The sequence below is a fragment of the Cyprinus carpio genome, chromosome B13, assembly GCF_018340385.1.
Source record: "Cyprinus carpio isolate SPL01 chromosome B13, ASM1834038v1, whole genome shotgun sequence".
NCBI classification, from domain to species: domain Eukaryota; kingdom Metazoa; phylum Chordata; class Actinopteri; order Cypriniformes; family Cyprinidae; genus Cyprinus; species Cyprinus carpio.
Window position 1 is genome coordinate 22,550,199 of NC_056609.1, and position 24,438 is coordinate 22,574,636.

Sequence of the window (24,438 nt, forward strand, 5' to 3'; positions counted from 1 at the left end):
AGAATCCAAAATTTCCAGATTCTCTCAAAGCTAAGCCTTTGCCGGACCTCAGCCAAAAGGGCTTTGGAAAGAATTCTTTCTGTGCAGTTGACCTAACAGTAACCACTTTGCTTTAGCTGGACACTGAGTGAATACAGCAGTGCTGTTTCTTTCACAGTCCCTCACTGATCTGTGTAAGACCATGTTAAATATATAGATAAATAGACGCCAACACCAAAGGAATTTAAAAAATAAACCTGCTAATAAATTCTAAATTGAATCTTAATTCAGTTATTTCAAGTTCAAAATTAATTTAGTGCTTGTGTAATTCAAGGGAAACATGTTTTTATATCCATTTATCATTTGAAATCTGTTCATCCTCATGATGTTGCAAACACATTTTTCAGTCTGGAGAGTCTGGAACTTACTGCACATATTCTGGTACCTGTAGTTTCTGTCTCTGTTCTAGTTTTGTTTCTTTCTCCATAGGATGACAGATTAGTGCAAAAAGTTTTTTTTTTCAAATTGATGTGCTTACAGTGTTCTTAAAGTAACATTTTCCCCAAACTTGAAATCATTTGTGAAACCTCATGTATGTATGTGTGGTGTGTGTGTGTGTGTGTGTGTGTGTGTATGTATGTTGTAATATATATATATATATATATATATATATATATATATATATATATGTATATATACAGTACAGACCAAAAGTTTGGAAACATTACTATTTTTAAAGTTTTTGGAAAGAAGTTTCTTCTGCTCATCAAGCCTGCATTTATTTGATCAAAAATACAGAAAAAACAGTAATATTGTGAAAAATATTATTACAACTTAAAATAATAGTTTTATATTTGAATATACTTTTAAAAAAATAATTTATTCCTGTGATGCAAAGCTGAATTTTCAGCATCATTACTCCAGCCTTCAGTGTCACATGTAACAACCAGTCTATCACATGATCATTTAGAAATCATTCTAATATTCTGATTTATTATGAGTGTTGGAAACAGTTCTGCTGTCTAATATATTTGATGAATAAAAGGTTTAAAAAGAACTATATTTATTCAAAAAAAAAAAAAAAAATTCTAATAATATATATTCTAATAATATATTTTCTTTACTATCACTTTTTCTCAAATTTAACACATCCTTGCTGAATAACAGTATTGATTTTATTTAAAAAAAAGAAAGAAAAAAAATTACTGACCCCAAATTACTGACAAGTAGTGTATATTGTTATTACAAAATATTTATATTTTTAAAAACATAGCTACTTTTTTTTTTTTTTTTTACTTTTTATTTATCAAAGTATCCTAAAAAAGTATCACATGTTCTGAAAAAATATTAAGCAGCAGAACTGTTTCCAACTTTGATAATGAATCATCATATTAGAATGATTTCTAAAGGATCATGTGATAATGATCCTAAAAAATCAGCTTTGCATCACAGAAATAAATGATAATTTAAAGTATAATAAATTTAAAAACAATTATTTTAAATTGTAATAATATATCACAATATTACATTTTTTTTCTGTATTTTTGATAATATAAATGCATGCTTGATGAGCAGAAGAGACTTCTTTCAAAAACATTAAAAATAGTAATGTTTCCAAACTTTTGGTCTGTACTGTACTGTATATATATATATATATATATATATATATATATATATATATATATATATATATATACACACACACACACACACACACACACACACACACACACACACACACACACACACACACACACACTATACAGTATGTACACATACAAAAATGTTTTGTTTTATTTTATTCGATTTTATTAAAATCTTCTGTAAACAATATTTATGTTACTTTTATGGTGTTTTTTGTTTGGAGCTTTACAGAACCAGTCCACATTCATGTTTGATATGTGGAAAACAGTGACCAGGATATTCTTTAAAAAAACTAATCTTTTATGTTTTACAGAAGAAATTGCTGTATGTCACACAGCTTTGGAAACAAACTTGGAAGATTTATAATAACAGATTTTCGTTTCTGAGTGAACTATTGCTTTAAGAACACTCTGTAAATGCATCAGGGTGGAAAAAGCATTTTGGACCTGTCTATCCTCCTATGAAAGGAGAAACAAAACTAGAGCAGAGACAGCAAGTACAGGTACAGGAAACTGTGCAGAAAGTTCCAGACTCTGAACATATTTTTCTCCAAACCTAGTTATATTTTATGTCTATATAGATATTCTGCAGATGAACCTCTCTATTTAGTTTCATTTACCTTATAAGAGCAGCAGAAGGAATGGATGAAATATATCTTGCCCTTCTTTTATTCTTGTGAAATGGTGTGAATTGCTTCTATACTTATACATCCTGCATCCTATTATGCTTGGAGATCTTCCTGCTCCTACTTTCAAACTCCAGAAAGTGTCAAATACCTTTTTCTTGCCTTGATAAATATTTGCACCGAGTTCCAGGTCAGGTTCTGGTCAGGAGCATTTAACAACCTCATCCATCCATGCAGAAACGAACCGCTTGAACAAAGCATTAATTCTCTGCTTTAAAATAAAGTTTGATATATTATGTAAACATACTGTAAGTTTCACAACTGACGGTTTCCTCCCCAAGGAGATCTATAATAAATAGAGAAAGCTATCTGTTAGCTTTCCCATTCATCTCAATGGTGGTTTTTCTGCTGCCGCACGACCCCCCGAAGTAAAATTTTGCCATCTTTGCTCATGGGAGCACGGAATGTCACATTAGCTGGAAAAACCATGTGACTGATCACTCTTGAGTTACAGAAAAATGGCATCATTACAGGGACTGGCCGAAACAACCTTGCAGGTTTTTTTTTAAATTCTTTGAAGGATTAGTTCCAGTGGAAAAGAGAAAGGAAAATTGTCAAAGAGAGGAAATCATGAAAAACACTTAAGACTGAATACTAAAGATAAATGCAGGTCAAACACACGGAAACATGGACGGGAGCGTATGTGAGAATTAGTGACATTATTTGCCTGCAGTCATTGACAAACTGAGGTCTGGCAATGAAGTCTTTCGGCACAGGCCATTTTATGTGTATTTTTCCAATGGCTGGCTCTTTAACAGTGCTCCGAATTCAAGCACGTGAAATGGCTTTGTCTCCCCCCAGACTTCATTTAAAACACAAGTGACATCATTCCACAGGCCAAGACAAAACCTTCAGCCAAAAGCCAAGGAGCTCTAGAAGACTATCACCCTTCTTTGCTTGTTCTGGGACTGTATGTTTTGCATATCATAATTAAAATGCTTCCTTTCAGGTATAAAATAGTATATTAAACTTCAGGCTAAGAGGGGAGCAGCAGCCTTGTAGATTTTGAATTATGTATGAGAAATACTGGCAACAGATCCTGAAGTGCTTTCTAAAGACATTCTAAAAACTCTTTTCTGAAACATCACTGTGTCTTCAGCTGCACAGGAGGTCAGGGCACCGCTGGTTGGACGCTGATTACTCAGTCAACACACACTCGATAGTATTTTTTTTAGTGTTTGTACATCCATGCCTCAGAATCTAGAAAATCGATTCTTTTTGGGATTGACTCCAAACTATTCACTTGGCAGCCACTTTGGCAATGTCCTCAGACGGCTTGATTATAGTCATTCATGTCACCTCCTTGAATGGGGAACAACCAAAATTACAGGAAAATGCTGTTATGCATGTTCTGTGCAGTTGCTAGAGTGTTCTGGGTGGTTGCTTGGTGGATTTTTTGCTCCAAATCAGATCTCATTAGAAAGTAATAGCACACCTCTGCTCAGCAAGCTACACAATTACATACCACATCTTATACGATATATATATATAATATATATTTTGATAGCTGAATTTTGCCATTGCATAATACAAGAGTTTATTTGTAGATTTCATTCTCATTTTAAAGGTATCTGCAGGCTTAGTCTCTGGTGGTTCTCTGGTTGGCATGATGTTCGTTTCCGCTCTGGTGGCTGACTAAATGCGAAGAAAATATGTGGGCTTTACACAATAAATTTGTTTATGCTTTCTTTTAAAGCATAATCTTTTCTGGTAATGAGAAGCAGGTTAACCTGGCTTTCACAGGATGTGAATCAAGACCCAAACCCTCAGAAAAGCACCCTAGATTCATAAAGGCTTGCAAAGCAATCAGACTGAACACAACAACCAGATCCACTCATGTGATGAGCAAAAATCCCAGGCAGTCTGTTTCATGATATTTTTCTGTTCCTGTTGCAGTGCAAAATATTTTGACCTTCATATTAATATCTCTTGAGTTGTCTGCTCATGTGTATGCCAGAATTGTTGTTTGTTTGTTTAATTAGTTTTTATTGTATGCACAGAAACAGCATGCTTGGCAGTCCATGCACTCTCATTAAAAGAGTTAATTTATTATATGGTTGCTCTGTTCCATAAAGGCTGATGATAGGAGGCGGACTGAATGTTATGTCTAGCATTAAATCACTTTATATGCCCATTTTGTGACTTTCTTAATGGCATAATAATCTCATTAGGTACAAATCATAGGTTTATATTTGTAAAAATGTTAGGGTTAAGCACTAAGGGCAATTTCCCCTCTGTAGCACTTTTTAAATGATGGATGCTCTAAGTGCAGGCCCAAAATTCTCAACGAATGAACGTATGTTTGTTTGAATTCCGTGTTTTTATTTCTCACTCACAAAAGGCAAACAATGATCCACAAATCTGTGTGTCTTATGGCTTCTAAATCTATACAGTACTTATTAACAAATTCAGTTTCAAAATGGATCGCTGTGGACTATAGGTCAGTGATAGGTTTATGTCTGTGTGTGTATGTAGCAGTAGTAATGAGTAAGTATTATTGAGTAATGTCCAGCAGAATGGTTGCTATAATCCAAAACATGGGAGAACCAATGAAATATTAATAACTGATTATGTTGTAGTCATTACAAGCTTTATTTTTTGTTTTTCCAATAAATAAAACCAATATTCCATGATATGCTGTAGTTTGCCTTTCCAAATAATTATGTCAGTTAAATACCTTAACCAAGTTTAGTGTTTCATTCTTCTTAATATAACATGTTCCTTGTATTTTGAGAGTTTAAACTATAGACCCATTAAAAACAAATATTGTGCAAATATCCCCTCTAGACATCACTTTTGGCCACTACCTGGCCACTTGTAATACTGCATTCAGAGATTTATGGAGCACCCATACCTCTGGAGAAGTTTTTTAAAGATCAGCATTTGTTTTACAGTGGCTTTTATTTTCACTTGAAGTTTTTCCAAGTATGTAATGTTATCTTCCTCATTAAGAATAAACTAGAAGAATGCAGGGAAATGTGGTCTAGCGATTGAAAACACAATCCCATCATGCACTGGAGTAATGATGTGAAGCATCTTCTCATGTGCTTTGTAAAGTTTCCTCCCGCATTAGTTTACATAGTCCCCCTGGAAAAAATTGGAGTCTCATGAAACATGGATCCTGACTATTTGATAGCACCTTCATGAAGAAAACAGAGGCTCCAGATGTTTGTTCCTATGCCAATGAAAATTATCCTGTGGTTTTGGTCTTAGTCATTACAGTGTTCTAGAAGATGGTTCCTATCTGCTGTATGATGCTTTGGATGAGCAGTGTCTGCTCAATGAATATTTACATACTAAAGGAGGTGATGTCTCAAAGAAAACCAAAATAAGCCTTGAAAACGAAAAGCTGATTTTAAACAGATTCACTTTAAGAACAGATGACCCTTTTGTTTTCATACCAAAGACTTGACTTTCCTGAGTGTTTCCTTTTTTCAGTTTTCCCCTTTCTGACTGATTGAGTCAAATGTGAATATTGCAATCGTGTACAATGCGTGTCCAAATTTGGTATGGATATATGCCGTATGTTATTAAGTCTAGGTGTATGCATTTTCCCGCTGCAAATAAATGGATCCTGTAACAGTACATATCTAAGGAGAGAGTACCACACGGAATTCAAAGTAGTAGAATTTAATTATAACAATGGAGAACAACCATGTACATAACTTTAAGAACCGACAACGAAAAGCCAAACAGACAGGGCTTATAAACTGATGGAACGTAATCAGGGAGAACAGAAACAGGTGGGGAGTAATCAAGTAACTAAACAAGAAAAGGAACATGACCAAATAAGGAAACTCGTAAAGAACAGGAAAACAGAAGTCCATAACTGTGTCATTACTTCCCCCCTCCCAGAAGGCTCATCCTGAGCTGTAACACCGGAGGTTGGTGCAGGGCATGAACAGGGTCGAGTCAAGGAGGACCTCCAGGGTGAAGCAGGGAGCTCGGGGAGCCATGGCAGCGCAGGGAGTTCAGGTGGCCATGGCGGATCTAGAAACATGGGAAGCCATGGCGGCGCTGGAGACATGGGAGGCCACTGCCCCAACCCCCACCTCGGCCTCTACGGTTGGATCCCTACTACCCCCCCAACCCCCCCCCCCCCCCCCACCCCCACCCCCTGAACAGACACTGGAGCGAGCTCTGGGGCTGGAGCCGACACTGGACTTAACTGGGGATCGGGAGCCCCTCCTGAGATTAACTGGGGATCGGGAGCCCCTCCTGGGCTTAACTGGGGATCGGGAGCCCCTCCTGAGATTAACTGGGGATCGGGAGCCCCTCCTGGGCTTAACTGGGGATCGGGAGCTCCTACTGGGCTTAACTGGGGGTCGGGAGACGAAGAAGGGCTGGACGGGACCAGCGGAGGCGAAGGAGAATTAGGAGACGAAGGAGGCTCAGGGATGTGCCCTAGAGTGGACTCTGGGGAGAGGATGGATGCCGAAAAATCTGAGTGTAATGCCATGTCCATGATATCTGAGCTGCGGGCTGACAATGGAGGGAGCTCTGGAAGAGCGGGCGGTTTTTTGCATATGGGGCTTGCCATATGCTGTTGGAGCGGTATGTGGAGGTTCCCGGCGTGGAGTGAGCGGGCGAAACACGGCCCGTTCCTGAGGGGACTGGACGAGGAAATGTAGGTTGCTTCTTGACTTCGTCCACTTCAAAGTCTGAATTGTTTAACCAAAGGACAAGATTAATTAGCTCGATCAAGGGGGGAAAATATATCGCAGCGGATAGTATCCTCGTCGAGGCCCCAGCAGAAAACAAGCGCCCAGGAACGAGTCATGACAGCTTACTCGTTTAGCAAGCTCAAGGAAATCCTCCGTATATTGCTCCAGCCTCCAACCGCTCTGCCGCAAACGTCTTAGCGCGTCCTCAGCCATCATCTTCTGTAGTCGGTCGGTTCTTCTGTAACAGTAGGTATCTAAGGAGAAAGTACCGCACGGAATTCCAAAGAAGTAGACTTTAATTATAACAACAATGGAGACCAACCACATACATAACTTTAAGAACCAACAACGAAAAGCCAAACAGACTTAGGCACATTCAAGAATAAAATGTGACTAATCTCTCTTTCTGTCCATCTCTGTCAGGTGTGTTCGCCGCTATGACAGTCATGTTAATCGCTATCACCACTGCACTGCGGTCTTCTCACCCTGCGGTCGCTTCGTAGCTACTGGCTCAGAGGACCATACTGTGAGTACATTTACAGTAATATATCTCCTGCTACAATTTCCTGTAAGCCTGGTCTCTTTTTCTTTCAGCTCATCCTTTCCCAGTGTTTATTGAGAATAGCTTCTGCTTGTTTTTATGGAGTGTTTTACGGTGTCATGATAAACACAAGGTGTAATAGAATTCATAAGACCAATAATTCATAGTATCTCCACATTTTTATAAGCATTGTACAAAATGTACAGAATAGTTGTAAATCAGATAATCCTGTTCTGGCCCAGTTTGAGCCTGTGTGTATTGACAGTGGTAATAAAACCACCATTCAGGACTGCTGAATCCCACATTTCTCACATTATACTGTAAGAACAGGGGTTTTTCTTTCTTTTATCTCTTAATGGAGTTGAATCTGTACTGACAGTGTCAAATATAGACAGTATTCTAGCTCCAAAGCCTAAGGTTAAATGTATAATTTCTGAACCAAATGGAATTACAAAGTTTCTCTAGAAAGTTCTTTGCAAAGCCTTGATTTGAAGTACAGACAGACAGACAGATAGATAGATAGATGACAGGATGGTAAGACTGCATTAAAATGTGTATAAAATTTACACCACAAATACTATCTAGAGGGGAAGTTTGAGAGGAACCTACAATCATTTCTGTTTCACTGGACCACTTTTTTCCGTTGACCTCTTTAGTTCTCCCTTTCTGAGTATGTCTTATCATATCCAGCAGCTGCATCACATTTACTGCTGAGCTTCTCCATGTCTTGTGTCTTTTGCCAGAATTGTCAAAACAATTCGCTCATATGAGGAAAACAGTGGGATATCCATACTTTCATGGTGTTCTGTTGTTAAAAGAACTCTGAGAAAAAAGTATCTGTCAGAGAGCTGTTGTCCCAATTACCTTAAAAAAAACTGTGGATGTTACTCAACAATTTCATGAAAAATGACTTGCGATAGTGGACTTTGTCTCATGTGAATGATCATGAATGACCTAGATTTTGGTTTTCACAGAGAAGATTTGGCCCTTTTTCTAGGTCAATTGAACACAACTTGATTAGTTTCAAGTAAAATTGATTATGTGAATGTTTTTATACAGATGGTCACATGTCCTTGCTTTCACTGAAGCACAAGATGCTTTTGGTTTATTCTTACATCATGCAGGAGAACAAGATGATCAGATTTTACACAAACTTGTGGAGTTCATGCATCTTAAGCTGTCATTAAATATACAAACAATTTGCATTTTTTCTTATAATCCAAAATCATAATGCCAATTTTGAACTGAATATTTTTAATCTTTTTGAACAATTGCTTTTCCATATGTGTCGCCATTTGCTCCATCAATGTGGGAGGACTGCCATCTCTGCTCTGTTTGTGTATGTGTGTTTAGTCTTTGCTCAACTCAGTGGAATAATATGTGCGTGTTGATAGTTGTTATTAATCGCCAGCACTGGGTAAAGCAGGACAGTTTTGAGAAGATCTCCACAGCACCGCCCGCTTTCCAGTGTTTCTTGGAAGCCGAACGGAGACAACAGTAGTGAGCTACTATGCTGTTATTTGTGACTGTCTTGAGACTTCTTTAAGCCAGATGAATTAGTTGATGCATTTTATATTTCACAAGACAATCACAGAAAAAGGAACTCTATCATCACCGCATAATTTCATTAATTCCAAGCCACATTATGTTGAAGCCATAAACAACAAATACAAGTATGAACAACAAAAAGTATTGGATTTTGACCACATCTAGCAGAGAGGAGCTGGAAAACATGGCAGGTTGTGCTATTTTCCTAAACTTTTAACCATCTGTGTTGCCATTACAAATCAGAAGCCGTTTACCCCAAAATAAAATTTCTGTCATCATTTATGCAACTTCGTTGGGAATTTCTTCTGTGGAAAGTATGATAAGAGTCAAAATAATGTACAATGAGAGTCAAAAAAACCAAAGATAACTTTTTCAAAATAACTTCTTTTGTGTTCCATAGAAGAAATAAATGAATTTGGAACAACGTGGTTAAGAAACATTGACTAAATGTTGTTGACAGCTGGTTAGAATTAAACTTGATCAAGAAAGGTCTTTAATTGATCGTTGCATCTTATTTGGACACAGTGTTGGCAGATGTCACGAGCCTCCTATCTGTTGAACATTCAGTTTTGCATGTGAAGCTAAAGCAAGCTGAAGTTAATTTGTAAGTTGTTCTAGATAAGGCCATCTGCAAAATACCTTAAATATACACATAATTGGATGTTGCAAAAACCTGTTAGCAATCTCTGGCTCCTTTCTGGCACCGAGACCTGTGTCTTCTACAGAGCACTCTCAGTGTATTTCCTAAGAGGCCTGAATAAGAAACATATGGAGGTATCTGACCAGTCTGCTGAGATACATCTCCTGCGTTTATCTGTGTTAATGACAGATACTGTAGAATTTGTGTAGCTGCACATCATCTATGGAATTATTAACATTTTTATTTATTTTGTTAATGCTGTAAAGTGATCTGCTGTAAATCCTTGTTAAAGAATGATTATGCCACCATTCAAAAGGTTGGGGTTGTTAAACTTTTTTATGTATTTGAAAGAAGTCTCTCAAATACTAAGGCTAAAGACATTGTGTGAAAGTTTATGTGATTTTACAAAGTGTGTGAATATGTATTGAGGCAAGCAGTTTAGTTAAAGAGTTAGTTCACACAAAAATGAAAATTAGCCCATAAATAACTCACCCTCAAGTCATTCTAGGTGTATATGACTTTTTTCTTCTTTTAGATGAATCCAGTCGGAGTTATATTAAAAATGGTCTTTGATCTTTCATTGCACTCAGCGGGTGTTGCAGTGCATCAGTCTAAAAGAAGGCCATCCTTAATAAAAAGTGTCTCACACAGATCTGTGGTGTGAACAAAGTCCCCCTGTGGCGAATCGATGCGCTTTTCAAATTCGCAATCAATTTAATCTAGATTGCGCTCACTGTTGTACACGGAAGCAGTTCCGGGCGGATGATGTAAGAGTTCGGCTTTGCGCATGCGACACTCAGAAGTGATGAATGCGGAAATGCAGGGGAGAGATCAAAACAAAACAACGGTCACTAATTTGAAGTACAAAACGAGGATTTGTACAACAAAAAAAAAAAAGAATGTCGGAGGATTTCAATAGAAGCCAAGAGGAGGCTGGTTTTTCTTTGCTAAAGTAAGGAAACTTTGCTTCCTTTGCTCCTGTTAACAAATGTTGGTTTTCACAAGACTCACCAGCGCACGCGCAATGCTGACCTCTTACGTCATCCTCCTGGAGCTGCTTCAAAGTGATTATTACGTTTTGAATATGGATATTTTTCTTACAAAAATGCATCGATTTGCTACAGGAGGCCTTTGTTCGTCCCCCCGGAGCCGTGTGAGACATTTTTTTTTTTAATGGATGGGCGCTTTTTATTTCACTCCTTTTGAGCTGATGCACTGCAACACCCACTGAGTGCCATTAAACAACTTGAAAGATCAAAGACCATTTTTAATATACTGTAACTCAGACTGCATTCATCTGAAAGAAGAAAGTCAAATGACTAGAGGGTGAGTAATTTATGTGCTAATTTTCATTTTTGGGTGAACTAACCCTTTAATATTGATGTGAATAATATGTCTTTCATGTGCTGTGCTGAGACTTTCATCTTTCTTTCAGGCCTATATATATGACACACGCAGCAGCAACTTTCTCCATAAACTGCCGAGGCACTCTGAAACGGTCCTGAATGTGGCTTTCAACCCTGCCAATCCAGAGGTAAAAACTCATTAATCAAGAACTCTAATACAACTCATTTTACTGTACAATGCAATACCAGTGCAGCTAATGACTAGTATTAAAGTTTTAAGCCATTTTAGTCACCAATTGCATTTATTTTGTCTGCCAATAGGCTTAAGAAACAAGTCCAATCACACAACCTGAAAGTTATGAAATTTACCAGAAATTATCCACAAAACTGTTTGTATACTAACTGCTTTGGGCTGAATTAATTGTAGGTTTTAATTATAAGGATTAAAAGTTTAATAGATTGAAAGCACCGTAATCTAGCATTGTTCCAAAACTAAGTGAGCTGGCATGCTGTTTATTACCTACATAGGCAACTACGTAAGTCAACATAAGTCAACATCCTAACCATCATGGAACCAAATAAGTAACTAATTTGAAAGATCTACTTGCATGCTTCTTACACAAAGTGCATAGGAGATTTGACTCAATATTGAATATTATGTTTGACATTTTAATTACAGTACACAATTTTAATTTTAATTCTGCACTTCTTTTGCCTCATCTGCTGGACTTTTGTGTGTGTGTGTGTGTGTGAGTGTGTGTGTGTGTGTGTGTGTGTGAGTGTGTGTGTGTGTGTGTGTGCTTTCTGGGATTGTCCTCCCAACAAAGGATACATGCTGTCCTCCCTTAATTAGAAAGAGGTGTGGTAACATCTGCAAAATTTCAATGAAATTTTCTTGAATTTAGCTAACCACAAGGAGTACAAATGACAGATAGATTCCCTTTCATCTCAAATATGACCTGGATTACAATAACATAAGGTATGAAGGTATTGAAAAGAAGAATCTCTTCGTCTACTGAATGGGATTCTTTTATTCCAGCCTATCTTATTGAGTGCAGCTGAATATGTTTTACAGTGTGTGTTTTGTCCCGCTGCCTTGCTGTGGGACCTAGGAGGAACCCCATCTTCCTTTCACTGTTAAATGAATCCACAGAAAAAGGTACCACAGGGGGGTTTCAAGCAGCGAATCAAAGCTTGTGTCGGGAGATCACTGTGAGACACAGCACAAGCCTCTACACCACTCGCTCGGTCCAGTGTGTCCTCACCTCCGTCCCTGTTCTCCAACACAACTCAACACATCACTCACACTGGCCTGTTATAGCCATCATACTGCTATTTTAATAAACAGAGTACTCATATCGAATGGTAGTCATATGCATTCCAAAAAACTTCTTTGTTTCATTCTCATGTTCACATGAAAGTGTTTGCCAACTGTGCTAAAGGTGTGTTTTGAGGAAGAAACTTTTGGGGGGGGGGGGGTATATTCTTTGAGTAACGTTGGAGATATTATGTGTCGTGTTCGTGGGTGTATGGAGGACTGTGAATCAAGTATATGTACTCTGCTAAGGTTGTTATTTTAGGCACAGGAGAGCTCTAAAAAGACCTTAATGCATCTTTTTCAAAGGTTGAAGAGTCCAGCAGGTTCAAGGGTCCAGTGAGTCTGTCCTGATTTAGTAGCTATGGATTGAGCAATATAGTTGCAATGTTACAAAAGTACTGTAGTGACAGATCTTTTCTTCTGTATTGTGACATACATCCTGGTGAAACGTTTTACTGAAAAGAAAAGGGCGTGGAATTTGTTCAGTGCAATGGCTGTTAATTGAATCGGTTCTGAATGCAACTTGCAGTCGATTTTAAGAAAGGGCCAGGTTTTATGCAGACAAAATAAATGGAGAATTTTTAACGAAAAATTATGTGGTCAAAAAAATAAACGAATAAATAAAACTGCATGCATGAATAATTCAAAATAAGATCAATAGCATGCATTTAAAAATAGACAGGATGAATTTGTCTTTCAAGTAGTCTTTAAAAGAACAGTTTACCGTAAAATTTCAATTCTGCCATTGTTTACTCACCCTCAGGTTGTATGACCCTCTTTTTGTGGAACATTAAAGTCACAATGTTATGCGAACATGAGGATCAAACAAAGACATTTGTTAGAGTGCATGTGGAACAAAAGAACGTTTTTTTTTAAGTTTTCTCGTGTAATTAAAATGAGTCGGGGCTGAGACTTTGAGGTTTCAAAAAGGATGCAAGCCATACGACTCATATACTGCTACATATCAGTTTTTTTGTGTGTGTGTGTGTGTGTGTGTGTGTGTGATGAACATTTAAGTCTTTATTCCTTGATAATGCATTGCATTCCCCATTCATTATAATTAAAATGAGAAAAGAAAGTCATATAGGTTTGGAACAACATGACAGGACTTACATTTTTGGGTGAACTGTGTCTTTAAACAACAAATTAGCAATCTCACTGTAAACGTTTTTGATCAGTGGTGGATGTGAACGTGCTGTAACCTTGGACAGCGGAACGCAGGGAGGGGTGAGTGGTAATTTACAGGGCTGTAAAATGTATTCTTTGGTTTAGTGCTACAGGACGTTTTTGTGAGGGAAAGTGTGATTCATGCATTACAAATGTGTGGGATTTATAAAGCGCTCTGGAGTGAGCTCAGCGTGTGCTCACATCTCTGATTCTCTGGGCCATGAGAGGGAGATGTGATCGGGAGGGAGATCTTCCTTGATGGGGAATAGATGCTTGGTTATCATCTGGTCAGTATATCAACAGAAGAGCTGAAGCTGTCTGAAGTCTTGCCTTGTCTCTGGCCCTTGGGCAAATAATCCTCTGAAAGACTTTTGTGCTTTCCATTAAGGGCTTCGGTGCATTGAAACCTCAGGGCTTTGACATCTTTGGCAGGCAAATGCTAGTGATTTAAACAATCAGATCAAATACTTTATCAACATCTACAGGTACATATTTTATATTACACAGAATTTCTGTTACAGTAATAAATTAATGTTTCCTGCTCTTGGATATCTCAGATTGAGTCTTAAAAATAATCTCAGATACAGTGACCCCAAAATAATTTTGGGGACATTTAAACCACAATTACGATGCATTGCAAACCTCTCATAAATTACTTTACTTGTTTTCAAGCTTTTTTGCTGTGGTTCCCAACTGCTCCCAAGATGATTTTAATGACTGTATGAAGTTAGTTCTCACAGTTGTCCTATAGCAAAATAACCACAGGTGTAGTATCACACTAATATGGACAAATATATATTTCTCTTTGTAATTTGTGAAATTTTTTGCCTAGAATTTTTTTGCTTTTGCTCTTTATTTTAAAAAATGCCTCTTAGTTTGATATTTTATTAATAGCAATGCCATTTAAATGTGACTTTGAAGGATTGTTTACTCAAAATAAAAAACGAAAATACTGTCATCATACTGTCTTTCCAAATCTACAGTATATGCTCTGCTATGTTAGCAGTCACTACTCTAGTCTTGAGTATCACATGATCCTTCAGAAATCATTCTAATATGCTGATGTGGTGCTCATGAATACCAGCATTTGGATTTGGAGCAGTGTAAGTATGTAAATAATGTAAGTAGATAGAGACAGAATGTTTTATTTTGTTCTCTAGCTTTATTTCATTAAATCAGTGCCCAAGTAGTGTTTTTTGGACCAGGCTTTTAAATAGCCCATCGCCTTCCCTCTGGCTCTCTTATTTCTTGACCTCATGACCCCTGTGCCTTTGCTCAGTGCCTTTAGCACTCCTTAATCATTTGTATAACTTCAGCCCTTTATCTGTCCATGTCATGACTTCCCAAAGCATCTTGGACTCAGACAGACATCTTTTGGATTCCCAGCACTAGTTGTTGTTCCAGTACCTCTGCTCCATAACTCAGTATCTGTCAAATCCAGAGCATTCCTTATCAGAGCGGAAAAAGTTTGTGCTCATCTCTGCTACGTTCTGTTTATGAATAAGGAATGGGGAATCTTTGAGAGATGAGCAGTTGTCAGAACAGAATAACAAACAGGCTTTCCTGTGAAGCCACATTATGTTCAAGACATGATGCTGACTTTAAAGGAATAGAAATTCCAAACCTTTATGACTTTCTTTTTTCTGTTGAAGACAATATCAATAACGAATAAAAAAAACTGAGTCATTTTTCACCAAGATAACTATCATTTATTTGCTTCCTAGATAAGATCTGTAATGTTTAATTCAATGTCAAGAGTTATTTTATTGTTTTTAAAGGTCATTGCAAACACTAGAATGTAGATCCAGTGGCTTTTATGGAAGACATTCCAGAAGGCTGAAGGCATTGAGTTATTTTTTCTGATGTTACCCCGCAAACAAGAAAAACAGATTATATTTGTACATGGCCGCTTTATGGTTTTGAATAAGATGTTTGAGAAGATTTATTGTAAATGATTTAAAAGCCTGTTTTTATTATAGTTGCACTATTCCCTATGGCATATTGTCCTGGAAAAATCATTAAAACAGAAGGATTATAGTCAGAGAAAGATAATGAGAATAGAAAATCAAGTCCAAATCTAGGTCAAAATTTGTCTTCGTAAAAAATGAGAACTTTTGTATGCAGTCTATCAATGTGTGACCACACATCAGGCTGAAAGGGTCCTAGATAAATGATTGAAAACCCCGTGAATGATTTACAAACATTGTGGTTGTGTAGATGACATTAATTGGTCACACCAGTCACATCTTTCTGGGGAATCTGTATTGTAAATACGACTGTGAGTCTTGTACAAAGCCACATCGTGTCATTTTTCAGAGATCCCCAAATGATTTATCTCACTTTCATGTAAACACATAGAAAATATAAAACTGAATTACAGGCTTTGACAGCGCATGCTCTGATCCATGGTGCATCTGTTTAAAAGTTGGAGTGTGTAGGAGGTCAGGAATGTAGCACTTTAAATGATCAGTGTGAGCTTTTGAAAGAATTACTTGTCCAAGGCCAGAAACAGATGCAGCATCATATTACGTGGAGATGGCCCTGAAAAACCCTTCCATACTGAAGTACAGACTCTAGTGTGATGGTTATGTATTAGCCCTGACAAAACAGAATGTCATGCACCTGCTCTGCATTAGGTGCTCAACACCAAATTTCTCGAATGATGTCCCGTTGGATGTGTGATGGGAATTCAGGTGGTATAAAGTTGGGCATTATTAAGGCTTGCTTTTTTAAGTCAGGGGTCCACAGTGGTTCTGCAGAGGATCCACCAATTATTTGAATTTACAGTTTAACACGGAATGTCACGGAATTTGTCAAATTTTGAATGAATTAATCAAAAGTAGGTCATTACACATAAATCAAATCACGATATGGACTAGTATCTGTAAATATTAAGCCGGAAAAGTCGATTTAAATATGAATCCTGCATGTTCTGCGTATCTCTGTTAATGAAAGGCGCAGAAGCACAGTTTCCTTTATTACACACATACTGAAGCGTGCGTAACGCTCACGGTGATTTGAGCATCTGCCGTCTCACTAGGACATAAACACATGAACAACATCTCCAGAACTGCTGTGAGAGTCCCTTCATGAGCATTTGACCATTTGATTTGAGTAAAACTAGCGTCATATCACATACACAGAACTGTAAAGCTTTTTACGGCAACCTGTCAAAATAAAAGTCAGGTTTAATTTAAAGACAAGTATTTGCCAGAAATGTATTACTGTTGTTCAGCAGAATGTACATAGCCTACTACTACTACTACTACTAAAAAGAAATAAACATTATTTTTTAAGGAGTAATCACACAACATTTCTTCCATGTTTTAATTTTAATAGTAAATCCCCCTTGTTTACCAAAAAATAAAGTTTGCTTAATTTTCAATAACTAAAAGATAAATTAAATTAATGTATTATGCCTTCATTTGATAACCAGAAAAATGTAAATACACAACAAAATTTCTGAGGGGGAAAAAAAAACATTTCATAAGGCTATTTTAAGAAAAAATTTAATAAATAAAGTTGTTTTTATGCATTTAAATAATTAGACATGCTAAAACAAAAAATTTGGTAACCAAAAAATAGGTGAAGAAAAAATAAAACATCTCATAGGGCCCTAAATGTAATTTTTGTTAAACTTTTAATAAATTGATGTGAAAATTTATAAGTTTAATGATTTTAATTAATTAGACATGCTTTTTGATTAATAAAATTTAATTTAACCATTAAAAATGAGTCAAGCAAAATTAAAATGGAATTAAAATGGAATAAAGAAAGGATTTAAATGGCCAGAAAAATTTAATTAATTTGGAAAAATGAATTTGGAAAGGAATTTGGGAGGAATTTGGGAGGATTTAATAGGGATTTAATTAGGGACCTAATATTACTAAAAAAAAGGTTTCTTGAGCTCCAAATCAGCATATGATTTCTGAAGGATCATGTGATTCAGCTTTTCCATCACAGGAATAAATTATTTTAAATAAATTTCATATACAAAACAGTTATTTTAAATTGTAATAATATTTCACAATATTATTACTATTATTATATTTATTTGTGTTTGTTATAATATTTTTGATAAAATCGATTAATCAAATAAATGTATCCCTGGTGAACATATGAGAGACTGCTTTCAAAGATATCTAAGATGAGGAAATGCAAAGCATACAGACATAGCATTCATTTAAAAAATCCTGGTTATATAAGTAAATGGCAATGAGTCATATACGAGAATCCGATTTGCTGGGATTATTGAACTGAATGAAACAATTGGAATGCAAATAGAGTTTCATGACTGAACTATTCATATGCCCCGTGCTCTCTATCCACTAAAGGGGTCCTTGACCTGAAAAAAAATAAATAAATGCAGGGCTTTTGATGGTTCTTTATTTGAGTATAATGTCCATACAGAGTTGGATGTACCTGTGGCACATGTCTATAGTGTCATCATCTCTAGCCTAACCAAGTCAGCTTCTTAGCTGTTTTGTTGTTTAAGTCTGGATGTCAGATTTTGGCTTTGGCTGTTCACTTCAGTTGCTGATCAGATCATTATGTGGACCATAAATGGCTTGTTTTGCTTTGGTAGTACTCAGGCACATACAGCAAATGTTCAAGTGCACTCTGTCTGTTCTCGAAAAGGAAATTAAGTGTCCTCTGGTAGAAGTCTCCAGACACAACTCCAAATTTATCACTTAAAGGAATAATTCACCCAGAATTTTGTCATCCTAATGTTGTTCCAAAACGGTGTCATTTTTTTCTTCTTCTAAAAGAGATGATTTGAACACTATTTTTCATCCTCATTTCCATGCAACAGCAACGAATAGGGACTGAAGCTTTTAAGCTTCAAAAAGTTTGCAGCTGCAACATATAGTTAAAGTAGTCTTCTGAAGCAATACAACAGGTTTACATGAAGAACAAAACCAAAATTAAACTCATTATTCATTGAGCTCTAGCAAGAGAAGTACAGTCCAATACATGAATGAAGGATTCTTTCAAGTAGAATCTTTTCATTGACTCAGTTGATCCAGTTGACAGAGGTTAACAGCTCTGAAGGGCAATATTATCAGTAACTAGGTCAAGATTTGTCTCACACATAGCTAATGGTTTGCTTCAGAAGATTTTATGAGAATTTTATGGTGCTTTCGCATTATTTTTAAAGCTTATATCCCAATTATGAGACCAAAAATATGACATGTTCCTATTTGTTGGGGAAAAATATAAACATGCATCTTTGGGCGTCTTCGTTTTTGGAGGCCTCTGATCCAGAAAGTGGTTTAGTGTTCATTCCTTTTGATAGGTGTAATCACAACCAGTCCCATATTATGTCTTAAATTCTCCAGTGTGAATTGGTCCTTGTGTTATGAGCTGGTATTGATATGCACATGGCCTTGGGATTTGCATGCACTGTTTTGCTCTTTTTCTTTGTCCTGTTCCAAGCTCTTATTCATTCAGATTTCCAAGACTGGAAGTGGAAAGTCTTAGTGGTCGCTGTTGTACTGGCTCAGATACAGAGATCTGTAGAGTTTAAAAGCTCAGTTCATAAGTCAGCATGTATTCGCTCACAGGTCTCATTTCATTCGGACATATAGTGGACACTTTATTAGGAGAAATGCAGTTAGATATCCAATTTGATATCCAATTCCAATTTGAAATGTACTCCGTCACACAAACCTGCATGCATTTTTACTCACACAAACAGTGAAGTGTGCTAAAGTTTCTTTTCCATGTTTACTGATAGTGTAAACAATATTTGGACACCAAAGTCACACTTAGGGCCCTGTCATACACCCGGCACAATGTGGCGCAAGGTGCAGCGCAAGTGTGTTTGCTAGTTTCAGCCCGGCAGCATTCGCATTTTCCCATCCAGCGCCACGTCGTTTAATTAGCAAATGCACTAAATTAATTTTTTTAGTGACTTGAATTTCCAAATACTTTTTGAGGCCACTGTATATTATTTCTGCACATTCAGCGGTATTTGTCTTTAAGTTGTAGCACATGGATTTTGGAAGCTATGTGTGACGAGAAAGAGTTATATCCTTAGACAGAGGCTGGATTTTATTGCATAAACAGCTGTAGCTGTATCTCTTGGCTGCTTTTTGGTCATAAGTTTGGACAGACATTTAGTGCAGTGGAAGCCATTTTGCATAAAATAATACAGAATCTTATAGGTCATCCTTTCAACCTGTTCAACCTTTCACAAAAAAATATTTTTGCCGCCTTAGATTAAGCAAAATGAATGTTTATATTATTTATATTTATATTATTTTTGTATTTAGCAGTTGGCCTTTAGCATCAGCCACTTTATAGTATTTAAAATAAGTTTATCATCCCATTTTGCACTCCAGTTGCTGTCTGTAATGCTTCAGTGGTCTCTGCCAAAGTAGATGTCATCCTCATTCCAGGACATTCCCCGTTTTAATGTATTTCAGGTGTAAGATTCTCCTAGCATAGGTTTTTCCTCTGCTAATTTAATTTTCCGTCTCACTCAGTTTTGTAATGTTAAGCTGTGTGATGTCAAAAAGCAGCTTTTTGTCTTTATGTTAGACCTATTATTCATATAATAACACAAGGGAAAATAATGCAGTCAGCCTCTGTAACCTACTTTTGCTTGTTATTCAGCCACCTACAGAAGTTCCTATTGTGAATGGTCATATTTAACTCAATTATTCAAGTTAAGTTCCTCTTTTCAAAACACTGGCTTTTTGTGTTATTAGGACATTTAAGGATGAGTCATTGCTGGCAGATGAAGAAGGTAAGAAAAATGAAGTCTTTTAAACAGTGGTTTGTGCACATGAAGATATCGGTGTGTGACTCACACATTTGAGGTCCAGATAGCACAACTACTATGTATTATTCTGATAATTTAGTATAATCCCTTTGAGTTGGCCTTGATTTCTCCTTCAAGGGCTCACAGCTTGACCACCTAACTTGAGAGAGAGTGAGAGAGACTTTCCGTTCAAGCAGACACTACCAATAAGCCAAGTCTGAGATATTCCTGTGGAAGTTAGTGCACAGGTGTGACCTTTCTGTGACATTAACAGATGTCTTCTGTGCAGGTTCTCCAGAAGAGTTGCTAGCACCCTACCTTTACTATGTTTACTATGGAGGTGCTTATAGAAATTTTTATTATTAAGTGTTGTATGTATTTTTTGTTTTGATGATTATAGCATAAAAATGTATATAAATAGATCACTTTTTAAATGGACAAATTAATAGACATATTTAAAGATGTTTATTTAATTCTTGTTTTTAAGTGTAGTTTTCACGTTTATGTTCCTGTTTGTTCTTATTTGGTTTGGTTCCTGTTCTCATTATTAGTTAATTTCTGTTAACCTTTGATTAATCATTTTGTTTGCTTCTTTGTTTCCCTGTCTTTATAAGCCTTGAGTTTCTGTCTGTTCTTGGTCCTGGATTGATGTTCATTTAATGGTACACATGTGTTGATAATATTTTGCTCTCCTTTTCTTTATGTTGAAGTTGGAATTAAAGACCATAAACGTTTACTCCTTCATCGTGCACTTTCTACAACCACATACTGTGACAGTAGTTTAATAAAACAAATTTAAATGAATCATTTTTAAATGTATAAATAGGCAAATTTAAAACTGTTTATTTAATTCGTTTTAAAATGTGGATTAAAAAAACAAAAAGTACATTAATAAATCTTTTTAAATGCACATTTTAAAAATGCATTTGGCAATTGCTTTTCTCTCTCTATTTGCCAACCCACTAGTGAGGACATTTAAATGGTCCTCACTAGTTAAAAGGGCTTATAAATCAAACAAAATATGTTTTTATGTAGATCTAGTGTTCTGCACTTGTTTCTGTGATGGGTAAGTTTAGGGGTATAGTGGTCGGGTTTGGGGGGTAATAAAGAAAAGCAACTGGCAAATAGAGAGAGGTAATGTCTTGTGGAATTTTTTTTTATTGATTGATTTATGGTGTGAGTTTAGAATTATTTATTAATGTACTTTTTAATGTTTTATTAATCCACGTTTTAAAACATGAATTAAATAAACTGTTTTAAATTTGTCTATTTATACATTAAAATGTTATTTTTTATTGCTTTATTAAACTACATTTAAAAACACAAATTAAACATCTTTAAATATGTCTATTAATTTGTCCATTTAAAGAAGTGATTTATTTATATACATTTTATGTTTGAATTATTGAATCAATAAATTGATTCTTCATTTTATTTTTAAGTATCACTCTTGGTCCTCCATAGATTTCAACATTTAAAAAAATATTTCTTGAGCAGTAAATAAGCATTTTAGAAAGATTTCTGAAAATTCAGCTTGGCCATCACATGAATAATTACATTTTGAAATATATTAAAAAAGAAAACAGTCATTTTAAATTGTAATAATATTTTACTGTTTTACTGTATCTGTTTGATCAATTAAAATTCAGCATTGATAAGCATAAGATACTTCTTTGGTAGAAATTCACTTTTTTTTTCCAAAATTAAAGACACAGTGGTAGAGTCTATAAATTGATTTTGATGTTTTCTATGGGGAAGAAATCTGCTAAATTTATTTAAATATGACAAATTTTTCTTGTCTTAAATGGGTCATATGATGCTATTTCAATTTTTCCTTTCTCTTTGGAGTTTTACAAGCTCTTGGTGCATATAGAAGATCTGTAAAGTTGCAAAGACTAAAGTCTCAAATCCAAAGAAATATTCATTATAAAAGTTAAGAGTCAACCACACCCCCTAAACCGGCTCATTCTAACCCTCCCCCACATGTCTATGTCACGATGTGGGAAGATTTACATAACGCTGCCAAATGTTCATGCAAGGAATGAAGGCGTAACTTTTATTCTCGCTGTTGCCGCTGCTGCTGTGTTGTGAAGACGTTGTGTGTTTTGTTGTGAAAGCTAAACTACTTTGTTTGGCCTTCCAAAAGAGGACACAACTAGAAATCAGTGGTTAAGTTGTATTTACAATACTGTTTCAGAACAGTTCAACCCAAATATTCAGATGTGTGCAATAGTGTTGGGGGATATGGTCATTTTTCAAATCGTCATATCGTCAGCCCATGAGATCGACGATACACGATATTATCGTGCATAGGTGGAGCAAGGGAGAGACTCTTTGTTCTTGTCATAGCATAACTATTTGGTGGTTTAAACCACGCAGGTGCGCGAAAGAGAGCCTATGGAATCACCAATAATCGAAAAAAATACTTTCAAACATACTGATAAACTAACGTTAAATATAAAAATACTATATTTAAAACAGCTAGTTCATATATAGTCGGACGCAACTGTCATATTGCGCGTCCTGTGACATATTTGCCGCATCTGGGCACAGAAGTTATCAGTCTAAATGTTCTGCAAAATCAGTCAACGGTGAAAATCAATAATAGATTTAATTTAAAGTCCAACAGTTTAACACTAATATTGGACATAAACGGACACGTTAAATATATAGTATTCAAAACAGGTAGGTTCATATATTTGGAGTAAAGTTCAATTGAACTGATGCATCAGTCATACAACGCTCCGGACTGCACGCCGCATGACGAGCCCGACGCACCGCCACAGAAACAAGAATGAGATGCATTCTAACATAACTGGCATTAAACTCAGTTAGTGAGGGCTCGTTTAAAATATTGCACATATATAGGCCGTTCAAATTACTTGTTAGGGTATATCTTATTATTATAATTTAATACATTAGTAGGAGAAAGAGCCTAATATTGTCTTGACTATCGACAGAGACATCTGCTATCGTCGAAATCTCTGACTATCATCGATAGACGATACTATCGTCTATCGGCACAACCCTAGTGTGCAACGCATTTTATGGAGGATGAGGACTGTTTCCTGAACCAGTAGCCTACAATGCGTCTGTGGCACAAAGGCTGTTTTTTATAAAGTGGGGCAGTTCCAACTTTCCAAGGACAGTCTGGTGCTTCTGACTCACAGCCTGTAAGTACGTTTTCATATGTAAAGGATTTGATTCAAACGTGAGTTTTAAGCAGTGTAGAGTAGCGCTTGTTGTTTGTCGTTTCTCTGATCACAAATGCAGGCATGGTTTTATGTTGATGCAGTGCAATACACAATGCGTAAAAAGAGTAAGTCATTATAATCACAGTATGGTCAGGGCGTAACATTTCCATCACACGCTTGAGGTATTCAGCCAATCACAACGCACTGGATAGCTGGCCAGCCAGAGCACACCTCGCTTACCATTATCAAATCAAAATGTTCAATATATGAACATGCAAGTGATGAAGATGTGTAAAGCTAAGCTTAAGTAAGTGATTCATGTGAGTACAGTGATAGTGATCTGACCTAAAGAGCTTTGTCTTGAGGTTGCATTTGACTGTCTAAAAAATTAGCTATTCTTGACAACTTTGGAGTGCTTTTTAAAAAGTCTTTGGATACAAAGTGCAACATGATTTCCGATTGTGGATTGTGTAGAATTAGTGAATGGTCAAGTATACTAAATAAATTCTCTCGCCCAGTTTTGCCAAAGAAGCTAATATCCATGGTAAAATAAGAGCCTGAGCCCAGCAGGATGGCATATTTTCCTGCTTGTATAACTCTTGTGGCTTTGGGCAGTGGCACTGTCAGTTTGCTTTGTCTCTGCTCTCAGCTTTTCCCTCTGAAAGTCTACACATTTTTTGGAGACACCCCTCTATATACTGACACCAGCCCTGAGGCAGCTGGCTTTATTCCCCAGAGCAGATCATTCAAAGCAATTCAGACGGTTATGCCAGGCCGCTATTTGGCAGAAGAACGTTTTATGTCATTTTATGTTCTCATAATTCTAATCACTTTTTTTAAAGACAGGTTTAGAGCAACTGAGCAATTAAACTGAGTAACTGTGTCTTCACAGCTTCAAGGTGCCTTAGTGCATTTTCTCTGTGCCTTCAGGGTAATCTGAGATGTA

General features: G+C 36.4%; 1 protein-coding gene across 1 annotated transcript in view; it reads left to right on the forward strand.

Annotated features, from left to right (window-relative positions):
- The window catches only part of LOC109061884 (WD repeat-containing protein 27-like), a 57,247-nt gene that overhangs the window by 28,526 nt on the left and 4,283 nt on the right, over nt 1–24,438 (forward strand). The window contains exons 23-24 of the mRNA XM_042737296.1: nt 7,396–7,498; nt 11,137–11,235. Of these exons, the coding sequence (XP_042593230.1) occupies nt 7,396–7,498; nt 11,137–11,235 (202 nt within the window). The remainder of the gene's footprint in view (nt 1–7,395; nt 7,499–11,136; nt 11,236–24,438) is intronic.